Here is a 13,204-nt window from a genome sequence, read left to right on the forward strand (position 1 = left end):
AACAGTGCTTGCCTGAGTAAACATCCCCCAATGGTGCCATCAGACAACTGCAACCCCTATCTCTACCTGTGCCATGAAAGTGAGACTCAGGTGCCGGCATCTGGAGAGTGTTGCCACGCGCACTTTGTTGACCCGCTCACAGGCTTGCTAGTCAGAAACAACAGCTACAGTCACAGCTACACTCACAGCAGCTACATCAGCGATAAGGCCGTTGACACCCCAAGCAATGACGAGATGATCAATCTATCACCAGCTCCAGGGGGTCCCATTGTGGCCAAACCTGCCTTGATGAAGAGTGAGGACAGAGAAGAGCATTATGTTGATCTGACAACGGGTGATTCACACTTCAAAGAAAAGAGGGAGGATGTAATCAAGGAAAATTCAATCATTCAAAGACAGACAGAACCTATAGAGGAAGAAGTGAGCCTGGCAACGGCTATAACCACTCCCCCTCCAGCTGACAACATGCATGTGATGGTGGCCCTCACAGATCCACAGTCTGAGATTAGTCAAAACGGTGACAGCGGTGTCGACCGAGGAGGCTCCAGTGTAAGTCTTGCTGACATACTCGACTGCAGTGATGACGAGGAGGAGGATGACAACACTGATGATATCACTGACGTTACCTCAGGCATCTTTGCAGATGATACCAGCGAGCTGAACGCCTCTCCTGCCTTCAAGTCCATACAGAAGCAGGTAGGAACTCCTGATTCCATGGATTCCATGGATCTGCCATCTGCCGCCGGGTCTTGTGAAGGCTTCAGCCCTGCGTCCTCCCACCCTTCCAGCTCACCTAAAGCTATGGACAGTGGCTATGACACAGAAAATAACGAAAGCCCTGAGTTTGTACTCAAAGAGCCCCATGAACCCCGTGAACAACCGTTGGGGAAGCCTACTCTTGACGCAAGCCTGGAGGAGGAGGAGGAGGAGGAGGAGGAGGAGGAGGAGGAGGAGGAGGAGGAGGAGGAGGAGGAGCTGGAGGGTCATGGAGGTGAGGATAAAGTAGTGCCCACAGAGGATGAACCCTCATTGGGGGAAGATTTGGCCTCAGGAGCCTCACAGACTGGCGACCACATCCTTTTACCACTTAGTGATAAGACTCCGTACAGAGACTCGGCCTACTTTTCAGACTATGAGAATGAAAGGCATTCTAGAGACGACGTGGAACAACTTTCAGAGACAGTAAGGCATGAGGAAATGGTTGAAAAGGAACAGCACATGGGAGAAAAGAAGGGTGACAAAAGAAAAAATGAGGAGGATGAGGAAGAGCTGAGGGACACTGTAGTGAACAAAGACATAACACTTGAAATGGAACACATGTCAACAGGAGGAATGGATTCACCACCAGGGATGGTTGCATACTTGACAGTAGAGAGCGGGCTAGATGAGGTGTTGGGGCTACCTCTGGAGTCTTCTGACAATGTTTCAATAGCAGAAGGTGGGCTCGACGAATGGCCATCTCAGGAAGAGGGTTCATCCTTAGGAGACTGGGCAGCAGAAGTTGTGGGGGCAATGGAAGAGGCTATCGGTGCCCTGAACGAAGATTGTACCGCCACTGTCAAGGTAGAGGAGGAAGCCGAAGACTCGCCTCAAGATTTAAAAACAACAGAAGAGCCAGAGATCAAGATCATTCACAACAGGCCATCAGGGATATCCAGTGAAATCCTTCACTCTTTACCCAAAGACGAGGTAGCCTTGCAGCACAGGGCAAACACCAGGAGGTTTTCTTCATCCTCTCCACCACCTCCATCCACTCCTCCCCTTCCAGTCCCTGCCACAGAGGGCCACAGGTCTGGGGAAGAGGGGGATGTGGAGGACGTGGACACCGATGACAGCGACGAGTCGGATGAGGAGCTGCGAAGCTACAGTGTGCAGGAACAGAGCGGAGGGGACGAGAGCGATGACGAGTGCCACCCAGTGCCCATCGTGGTGAGTGACAACAGCCAGGACCACAAACTGCGCAGCCTTCTGAAGCTGCCAACCCTGCTGACATCTGAAAACCTGGACGAGGAGCTTGAACGCAAGAAGAAGACGGTGTCCTTTTTTGATGATGTCACTGTCTACATATTTGATCAGGTAAGAGAGGCTGTTCTGAACTTATAAAACCTTCATCAATGTTTTTGATATTAGCATAAATTCAAGTTAGCTTCTGGCTGAAAAGGCCACTCATAGTTTAACATTCATTGAAAATGATCACCAATTATTCAGCTCTAACCTTTTTGAACTCATTGCTTTTGTGTTTATGTCATATTAAGGGTATTGTCTGCCATTTTCTGTTGGGCAAACGGCAGACAAACCTTCCTGACGTAGCATGCTAATGTTGCAGTTTGCTAATACATTAGCTGCAATATAACACAAAGCAAGTGAAATGGTAGCAATGTATGATACAGCTTGAATTGTTTAAGTCTCAAGTCTTTATAATTGTGTTCTACTTCACTGCCACTAGGAAAGCCCAACTAAGGAGCTAGCTGAGCATGGCTTCCCTTTAGGATCAGAGGGACAGAGTTCACGGAGCGAATCCCATGAAAGGCTTAACGCCTCGGATGACTCTTCAGATGGGAACATCTCGGAAGAGAGTAAGTACAAGAAAACATTTCAATGTAGTACATAAAAAGATGCTTGTTTTTACATCCATAACAACTAATTGAGTTAGCAATATACCTTCCTAAATATCTTATTGTCTGCTCCCAGGTGCAGGGTATGAGTGGGAGGACGACTTCCCCCTGCTTCCTCTGCAAACATCCTCAGTGGCAGCCGACTCCCCCCCACCACGCTCCATCCCCAAAGCTCCGGAGCCCAAACCAGCCGTACAGTTCTCCCGCTTCACTGTCTCCCCCTCCACCGTGTCCCGCTTCTCCATCACACACATCTCGGACTCTGATATGGACTCTGTAGGAGGTGGGTTCCTTTGAAATAACCACTAGGACTAGGTTTTATTGACTTGATTCTTACATAGTAGCCTATACATAAAACATAATGAAGGAATGAAAAGGAGATCGAATTTCTGAACAGATTGAAAGCAGTTTATAGAAGTGGTTGCAGGGAAACTTGTGACTGAATGATCGATGATACTGAAACTGGGAAACATAGCATGTCAGAGCTAAGGGACAAAAAGAACATTTCTAAAAAAGTCAGCATTGATATTTGAAGATAACCGACTTGTGATTCTGAATGTGGAGTCAGTCCTACAGTAGACAGTTAACACCAACACCATGTTGAGTTGGCCATCATTTAGAGTGCATTTTATTTCAAAATATTAAGATAACTGAATTAAAATTGTTTTTTTATTTATGCCTCGACTTACTCTAACATAGTCAGAAACAGGTATGGACATATATATAATATTGTTTCGAAGATGCTACGTTGTTCTCGTGTTAGACTGCCCACCAATGTGGGTGACAAGCCCATTAAAAAAGCAATTATTTTGGCAACAGCTTATCGCCGCAGACCGAATTGTGTTCATTAAACCTCCTTGCCTCATTTTGTGTTTCGCAGGAAGCAGCGAGGATGGGGACAAAGAATAATGACCTGTGGATAATTACTGCCTCTCCGTGACAACAACTCGGCCTGCTAGCATGACTTCTTATTTATTTCTTGACGTCAGGTTTTAGAAACACAAGACAGTGCCTCTTACCGCCTGTGGACACTTTTGAAAAGGTCGTGCTTACTGACCTAAGCTGTTTAGGACAATGAAAAGAGAATGGTTAATATATAAAAAATTAGAATATTAATATATACTGTGTGTATGATGTAAACAGATCTATGAAAGCAGGGGATACTTTGAATTGTGCATATTTTTTCGGATCAAAGAGACACAATGGAAGGACATACCTTTGGAAAGCAGCACATATTCCACCTTTTTCACTTCTTAATTTATGACAGGAAGCATTCATGAGAGTGTGAAACCACCTGGACTTAGAGAAAAGGAAAGTTGAACTGTGCAAACGGTCGCTTGGCAAAGACACCTCCACTTTTTGGCTTTTCAACAGAGGATCAGCACTTTGAAGACTGTACAGCTCCACAGACTTTGTACTTTGTAGGTAATTGCTTTGCTTGTCTTAATAAATATCAACAAGAATCCTTAAGGTATCACAAGTAATATAATATTCATGTTTGGGTTCATTCAGAGACAAAGGGAAAAGAAAGCAGGAAGCAAAGGGAATTTTGATGGGTCATGTCTGGTTTCAGAATGTTTTTCTGTGGAAACAGCTGATCAAACCTGAACAATGTGATATTTTGTGACTATTTATTTTGTATCAGGACCATTACTGTACTCTTTAACATACATGTGGCTCATTCTCTCTACCAAATGGAATGCCAGCACCGCCATCACAACCAATCCCTCCTGTTGTAAACATCAAAAACACTATAGTGACAATAAGGAAAGAAGTCATTTCAGACTTCACTAATTAAACAGTTTTTTATAATATAGCAATGCATGGTTTTAAGTATAAGAAAACATCATCTTTAAACATTATTTGATTAAAGAGAGTCGGGCACACATGGTCATGGAAATCCATTGTCATGTTTCCTATTGCTGCCAAAAACACATTTTCAGCAATATTGATGATTCATGATATGGACTGCTACATGATGGATGAGTTCTCTAATAGGGGCCAATACGGGTGGGCAATATGTATGACATCTTAATCACAGCACATGAAATATTATATTGCAGTTTAGTTATACTGTACCTCCTGCTGAAGTACTTCTTACAGAACTTTGAATCGTGAGTCAATACATAACTGTCTAGATTAGAACATCTGAAAAGTCAAGGTTCTTCGTCACATTGATGCAAAGCTCCAGCTGAGCTAAAACATAATGCATTTGAAACCACAGATATCACAGGGGTAGTAGTTGTTTACTTATGTAACATAGTGACATCACTACGTAACACTCTTGCTTCTATTGGATAATGCTATCCACATGATACGTGCGAGGCTAAGGGACAGGAAGTTTCTAAGCGGTTGACCAATGAGTCGTCTAGCTTACCAATCAGAGCAGACTGGGCTCTGGTTTCAGACAGAGGGTGAAAAGAGGTGCTGCATCACAGGCAGTATGAGACAAGAAAGGACATTATCAGAATAGAGGCACAAAATACAATGATGAAACCTGAAAATGAGCATAAATGGACCCTTAAAAAGGATAGAAGCCCTGTTTTGTTAAGTCATCATCATATTGCCCAGCCCTACAGGCCAATTCATTCAAATACAAACTTGCACAACAATAATAAAAGCTGTTAAATTCTTCTTTTGTCTGAACAAACATGCTGTTACATAATGTAAATCAGCACATTATACATCTAGTGTGTTTCAGCTATTGCTCATTGCTACTGTCTGCTGTTTCTATATTGGCTACACTGACGTTGTTTGGAGCAGTTTTTGTTCTATGATTTTGGTATTAAGCTGAAATATTGACCCTTTTCAGATTGGAAAGGAGAGTCACAAGAAAAACTTGTTACTATGTGAATTTTTCACATATAAATCAAATCTGATCATCAAATGTCAAACGGAATGAGATTTAATAACACTTGACATATTTAAAAATAAACGTATGGAGCCATATTGTATTTAGGTGGGATAGATGAGTTAAGTGTTAAGTCTAATGTGTCTGATCAGCTTGTTAAAGGCAATGGGGAATGATGTCATGATCATGATATGTTTCAATGCTTTGCTTTCTGTGTGTTAATGTTAGGAAGTGAAATGGAAGGTGTGTTGATGGGATATTGGAGCGCACAGTGCTCTGTGATCAACATGTAGTGTCTAGTGTTTGTTTGCATAGAACCATATAGACAGCCGTCCGTAATATTTTTGTATCTCGACAAGAATACTTTTAAGAGTATTGATGTAATGTACCAGTACAGGAGGGAGGATTTAAAAAAACAAAAACATGTCTCTTGTGTTTTATTGTTGCCAAAGAGATGTTGTGTTGTGGATCAGGGGCAACAGGTGGGTTGTTTTTACCCCACAATGGAGATCAAGACGCAGAGCAGGGGCTTTGGCCTGGTCGTAACAAAGAACATGCGATACCGTCAGTAACATGTGCCCCCCCACACTGACCTGGTCACATCATTACTTTCTGTACCTTCTATCAAATATAAATAAAGTCTGTTTTACACATCTTAAGACATCTTTGCACCATTTGTTGATTGTGTTTTACCTAGAGTACTTTGGGTTCACATGAGAAGAGAATAGAATTCACTGGCAATATCGAAAAAGTGTTTTAATTGAATGTGATGAGGCAACATTGTTTTGTGTTTATAAGTCTAGGTCTGTGCTGGGATTAAACTAAACTGTGTTAACCCGATAATAGCCTGATCTGACTGATACAAAAAACAAACATTGGGGATGACCAGAAAGTAAGTACATGTATTCAAGTACTGTACTGAACTACAATTTTGAGATAGTAGTACTTTACTTGAGTATTTCCATTGTATGCTACTTTGTACTTCTACTCCACTACAATTCAGAGGTAAATCGTGTACTCCACAACATTGATTTAATACCTTTAGTTACTTTACAGATGTGGATGAATGATGTGAAATATAATCAAGTGTTAAATCAGACTTTAGTTCCACCTGGAGTAAATTCACAAGCTACCCTGCAGTATACAAAGTCATTCAAACTAGCTGCACCTTTACCAGCTTTGAGAACACTTTCATGATCAATCATTATAAAACATATCATATATATTATTCTGAAATGGACCAATCTGCACAATCACTACTTTTACTTTTGGTACTTTAAATGTATTTTGATGCTAAAACGTTTGTACTTTTAGTTCAGTAACATTTTGATTGCAGGACTTTTACTTGTAACAGACTTTTACTTAAGAACAAGATCTGAGTACTTCTCCCACCTCTGGGGATGACTCAGGACAACGTGATTTGCCTTCACTCACCTAGCTCCACAACTTCCTGTAAACAGAGAGGGAAAAAGGGAATAAATGTTGTTGCTGTAGATATTTTTGCAATAGGGAACACGAACCACGTTTTATTTTGGGGCATCACAGCCATCTTTGGATAGCAAGAAAATAATGGGCCAATCACTGTTAGTGAGGTCGGTGCCCTTTTGGTGTTTGGAATTAGTGTCCTACATTGCAATTTGAAAATATTAAATATTTGAAGGCCCATGTCATGTCATGTTTGTGTATTGGTCATAGGAGTGGCTGTTACAGCCAGTGTCATAACAGTGCCTACCTACGATGTTAAAAACGTTAAAAGTTACGCTACTTCGTTAGCCGTAGAGGTCAATTCAATAGGTTGTGGTCGCTAGTATCCTCCAAAGATGGACGACTTGCTGTTGATGAAGTCACATTTCCTTATAGGTCTATAGGTATTTGTAAACTTAACAGTGATTAGAATGTGGGACTCTTTTGATCACCTGATGTAATGCCATAGTGAAAGACACAAATATAATGTAGTGATTTGTGTATAAGAGTAAATACAAGACAAGTGGGTACACTCTTGATTCTTTATTCTCAGATTTTAATTGAACAGAAAAAGTTTGACAATAAATCACATGATACAGGTTTGAATGTCAGTCATATGTTCACTGTATTAGTCTTCATGTAACACAGAGCTACACTGAAACCGGTTTTTATTATTTTGTGTCATTAAAAAAAGTTTCCGAACAATGGAGGGAAATGTGACTTCATTTGAAGTGCTCACAGCCATTAAATATTCATCTTTAGAACATTCCAACAGCAACCTCTGTTACAGAAATGGTTTGCTTGTCACTCTGGCTATTCCACGGACAACAGTCACAATTGGATGTATTTATTCGAACAGGACACTGTTTGTGGCAGTTCTTTATTAGTTCTTTATAAAACATTATTCTTAGAACGGCCAAGATTGAATACCAACCTGTATCAGTGTAATCCTGATTGCTCTACTTTACATCAAAGTGATCTTAACCAGGACAAAAGACGCTGCAATTACTCATTGATTGTATTATTTAATTGACCTACAAACTGCTTGTATATTCATGTAATCACTAAACCGGCAGGACATTATTATAGGTACAAACACCTGCAGTGCTTATTAATGTTATTAATGAATATAGATTTCCTGTGAGTATACAAATAGTTAAACATACAGTACTATGAGTAGTGTGCTTATCAGTTTTGATGCCATAAATGAGCCCAATATTATTCCACAGATACTGGAGATTTCTGGCTAGTATACAATCTCTTATGTGCTTCAGATTATCTCTTCCATTTTAGATGATCCACTTTGGTCCAGACTAATATGTGCAATACCTCTGCACCAACACCAGTTGGTATGCTAGCCCTGTGAGGAGGCAGTGTGAACAGTTGAGGCTAAAAAGGTGAAACACCTGCCAAGATGTGAAGCGTAACATTGAAGCCCTTCAGTTGCCAAGGCAGGGGAGGAAGCTGCATTTGAAAAAGCACAGAGATGTTGTCACGTGACTTTAGAGAACAACTGCAGATCCATGGAGTCTACAAGAGGAGCCAGTCATCAGTGTTTAGGTAGAGATACGTTGCAAATGAGCCAAGAACCCAAGTTGCCCACGCTGGAAAACTTATTTTCCTATCACCCCACACACTCTGTGTATGTTCCAAAAATAAAAAAGTGAAATAACTTCGATGATGTCCATTATATTACCCATATGTGAGCAGATGCCTTTACAGAAATACAACTCAGAGGATAACAATCAGGGAACATTTTAATTTAAAGTGCTTTCCTTGCTGGAAGATCAAATATTAATCAATTCTAGCTTTTAACCACATGATCTCTCAACTAAAACAGAGATAACTGTACATGTGATTTGTTGTTTGAGCCGTTCATTTGCTGGTCATAGTAATTTCTTTTTTTTTTAAAGTAGCACTATTTAGTTCTGTGGTTGAATCAGAGCTGAGGCGAGGGGCTACAGTTGGGCACCATTGATGTACCTGCAGCTAGTTTAACCTGAGGCAGGGCTCAGTACTCCACCGGGGGGGTGGAGGCCTTCTCCAAGGAGTCGTAGTGTGCTTCATCAGGCAGCTCTTCCTCCACTTCCACTTCATCCTCATCATCAGAAAGGGGCGGTTTGGCTGGGGCCTCGACAGGCGGCTCCATGGGCGGATCATCACTGGGAGGAAGAGAGGAAATACAGTAAAGAAGCTTGTTTTTGTTTTTAAAGACTGAATGCAAACCATGCATGATGCGAAAGTTAGAAAAGGTCACAGAAAATCTCATGAGTCATGCCAAAAGAAGAAAAAGGAGGTAAAACACAATGCTGAAACATGCAATACATTCCCTGAAATGTACAAGTACAGTTGTATACCCCACAACCAGAGTGCAGTCACATCACATCACACAAAGAAAGGAAATAACCCAAAAGCCACTCCACGACACCCAAAGCCAACACGACGAAGAAGCAGTTTTTGTGATAATGGAGACATTGGAAGAAGAAGTGGTTGCATGAAGACCCACAGACCCAGGGTCAGTCACTTACGAGGAGTTTCGGTCACTCAAAAGCGAGCGTAATCTGGCCCGGTACTGAAAGGCAGAGACAGTCCCCATAGGTCAACACTCAGGATTATCTCAAACACCAATAGTCATTATATTCTAATATTATACAGGGCAATGCATAGTTATTTCTAAATACAGTGTGTTCTTACATGGCTTTACAGTACGCATATTTAATAACTATCAGCCCAAGTTGTTATTTTTAAAGGTTGTGTTAGGATTCAGGATATTAACAAATGAGACCATGACTGAGACAACTGGGAGCCTTCATTTCAAACTTGATGCAAGCAGTGTTTAAAGTGCAAGATATTGGAAGAGACATTATTGAAATTGACTCCAATATATTTAAATATTAAGAGTGCCTTTGTGTCAAGCTGAGGGGCCTCACAAAATGTTTCTAAGGGCCACACTTGACCCGCATGCCCCACTTTAAGAAACAATGCTGTAAAGGTTGCCAGTCAAACTCAATGATGATCTTGGTTGTTCATGTTCTACTGAAGTATATAAAGAAACTATTTAATTATGTTGAAGTGAAACAAGAGGACGTGCACAGAAACCCAAACAGATCTACACACTCACAATTTATATATGTTAACATTAAAATATAAACCTAAGAATATTCAAGACACATGGTAATTAATACAATTCAAGACATGAGACAAAAATAAAACAGACAAGCATATAAAACACAACAAATAGAAAGACACTGGCAATATAACATGGATATGCTGTGAATCTGACACACACACACACAGTTGAGTTGAAATAGATACCTTTGCTAGCAGCAGGAAGAGCAGGCCATTGGGTGAATGGCATTGGCAGGTGAGGGTGTGACACACACACACACACACACACACACACACACACACACCACACACACACACACACACACACACACACACACACACACACACACACACACACACACACACACACACACACACACACACACACACACACACACACACACACACACACACACACACACACACACACACACACACACACACACACCTGAACAGTGATCCCAAAAGTAGAGCCTCTGGTTAGTGGGTGTAAGCAAGAGGATGATCACCAGCTGTGTATATGCTGTGAGTGAAGCTCAGGGTGAGATGTATAAGCAAAACAATCCTTTTGGAGGCGTTTTAAAAGCCTGACAGAAGTTGCCTGTAAGTTGGCATAACTGTTTATTATCCCAAATAAAAAGCCTCATTAAGATGATGTTTAACCTAATGCTTAAGATGACTATGAAATAAAGATCATTCCTTTTAAAAGCCAGAAAGATGCAGAAAAATGTGGCTAGGCAAATTAAAGACACAATTAAAAAGACCTTCAGAGGCAAAACAAATTGTAATTGTCTTTTGAGATATAATTGTCTTCTGAATAAAACAAATGAACAGAAACAACCAAACATTTTCAGCTGAATTCCTGTATTTTTAGAGTAGAAATATCCCTTACATTTGAGGTTATCAATGTTAAACTGTTTGGTAGATTCTCTGTGCAATATGTTGTTCATTTACATTCAAATACAAGCATCAGTTGATGTAGCAGTGATTTGCCGACAGGTGGGCGGTGAGCTATACTGTGTCTGTCATACGTTGGACTTATTTGAGTGGAGAAAGAAGAAACACTGGCCGCTTCCAGTCGTTTGCACTCGACTTTTGTCTCTAAAGTCATCAAAACAGAGATTGATAAAAGGGTGACGGGTGTTAGGTCACACAAACAAAGACAGAGCAGACATGTGCAGCAAGGAAAACACTTAGATGACAAACGTCCATCCTGACTTGAGTTTTAAAATATTTCTCTTGAAAGAACTGAAAACCATTACACAGAAGTGTCTGTACCTCCCTTTTCTTCTTTCAATAATCTGAAGACAAACTTATGTTAAGACTCATTAGACTCAGAAGACTCATTAGACTCAGAAGACTCATTAGACTCATAAGACTCATAAGACTCAGAAGACTCATTAGACTCAGAAGACTCATTAGACTCAGAAGACTCATTAGACTCAGAAGACTCATTAGACTCATAAGACTCATAAGACTCATTAGACTCAGAAGACTCATTAGACTCATTAGACTCATAAGACTCAGAAGACTCATTAGACTCAGAAGACTCATTAGACTCAGAAGACTCATTAGACTCAGAAGACTCATTAGACTCAGAAGACTCATTAGACTCATAAGACTCATAAGACTCAGAAGACTCATTAGACTCAGAAGACTCATTAGACTCAGAAGACTCATTAGACTCAGAAGACTCATTAGACTCATAAGACTCATAAGACTCATTAGACTCAGAAGACTCATTAGACTCAGAAGACTCATTAGACTCATAAGACTCAGAAGACTCATTAGACTCAGAAGACTCATTAGACTCAGAAGACTCATTAGACTCAGAAGACTCAAACACCATATTAGATTTTAGAAAAGCGGCAAACAGTCGTAATTTGTTATCTCCTCTCTTTGGTCAACACAGTGTAAGGATAAGATGTTTGTAAACACTTAATAACATTTTTAATATTCAACTGAATATTGTTATTAACAGCAGTTAGAATGAACAGACTATAAACTGGACCGACAGAGACGGGCAGACCAGTGTCTTTATTTAGCACAGAGAGAATCAGACACAGAAACACTTCTTCTATCTTCAAAGACAGGATGCTTCTACTCACTGGAGTTTGGAAATCAAGCCTTTATTGCAATCACAAGAGAACAAGAAGGCTGAGTGAGGTTCAAACATAAAATCCACTCCTCTCCTTCAAGGCTGCAGAGAGGCTGAGCAGCAAATGGTGGATGTGGTTTCATGATTGTGATACTACTGATTCGAAACCAGACATGTATCAGCATATTTGTATAATACTTTTCAAATATATATGGTGTTGTGTAACAGTACGAGACACTATAATATGAGCAAACAAACACAAAGAAGTTACATGTTTGCAAATGTAAAGATCTAGTGCACAAGCAAACAAGAGTTGTCCTTTCTTTTTTTAAAAGGAAGTATTAACCTCGTCAGTGATACAACTTTAATAATATTATATTTAGAATATTATCAATCCACCAATTCATTTCTCCAAATGTAATGATTTATTCTGAAAACAAATCTTAGTAAACAAACGAAAATATAAAAGAAAAAAGGTGCAAACTCTGACATTTGGTAGCTGGACCAAGAAGCAGGAGGCAGCAAATCGTAGGCATTTTTGTAAAAAATTAAAGGGGCCCTATTTCGCTCATGTTCAGGTTAATATGTGTACTCTACCGGGACATGTCTCCATGCTTTAATGTTCAAAAAGCTCTTTATCTTTCTCATACTGCCTGCCCATTGAGAGGCTCCTATCTCATAATGCATCCCCTAGCCCTAACTTAAGGGAAAACCTGCTTCAGAACTAAAGCGCTTCAACTCTACCTAAAGTTACTTAAAGCTGCCCTATGATGTTCATTTTCAGGTTCATATTGTGTACCTCCAATGTGACGTGCCAAAAATCTCTTTATTTTTCCACCCTCTGTCTGAAACCAGAGCCCAGTCTGATCTGATTGGTTAGCTGGCCAGCTCTGTTGTGATTGATCAACAGCTTAGAGATGTCCCGCCCATTAGCCTATCATGTACAATGTGTTAGAGAGCTAGCCAATAGAAGCGCAAGTGTTACATAGTGATGTCATTATGTTACGGAAGTAAACAAAAGAGTCCAAAGGAGTCCAATGGAGGCAGGGGGGAGTTTGTGTGGGAGAA

At 40.5% G+C, this 13,204-nt stretch overlaps 2 protein-coding genes across 2 annotated transcripts in view; one reads left to right on the top strand and one right to left on the bottom strand.

The window, feature by feature from the left end:
- Positions 1-6,125, top strand: part of aatkb (apoptosis-associated tyrosine kinase b) — a 66,525-nt gene extending 60,400 nt beyond the window's left edge. The window contains exons 11-14 of the mRNA XM_034120003.1: positions 1-2,076; positions 2,447-2,576; positions 2,692-2,898; positions 3,496-6,125. The exon at positions 1-2,076 is cut by the window's left edge and continues 1,489 nt beyond it. Of these exons, the coding sequence (XP_033975894.1) occupies positions 1-2,076; positions 2,447-2,576; positions 2,692-2,898; positions 3,496-3,524 (2,442 nt within the window). The 3' untranslated portion in view covers positions 3,525-6,125. The remainder of the gene's footprint in view (positions 2,077-2,446; positions 2,577-2,691; positions 2,899-3,495) is intronic.
- Positions 6,126-7,469: 1,344 nt separating this feature from the next.
- The window catches only part of baiap2b (BAR/IMD domain containing adaptor protein 2b), a 76,831-nt gene continuing 71,096 nt past the window's right edge, over positions 7,470-13,204 (bottom strand). The window contains exons 15-16 of the mRNA XM_034119859.1: positions 9,459-9,502; positions 7,470-9,092 (exon numbers count right to left, since the gene is read on the bottom strand). Coding sequence (XP_033975750.1) covers positions 9,475-9,502 — 28 coding nt within the window. The 3' untranslated portion in view covers positions 7,470-9,092; positions 9,459-9,474. The remainder of the gene's footprint in view (positions 9,093-9,458; positions 9,503-13,204) is intronic.

The sequence above is a fragment of the Trematomus bernacchii genome, unplaced genomic scaffold (assembly GCF_902827165.1).
Source record: "Trematomus bernacchii unplaced genomic scaffold, fTreBer1.1, whole genome shotgun sequence".
Lineage (NCBI taxonomy): Eukaryota > Metazoa > Chordata > Actinopteri > Perciformes > Nototheniidae > Trematomus > Trematomus bernacchii.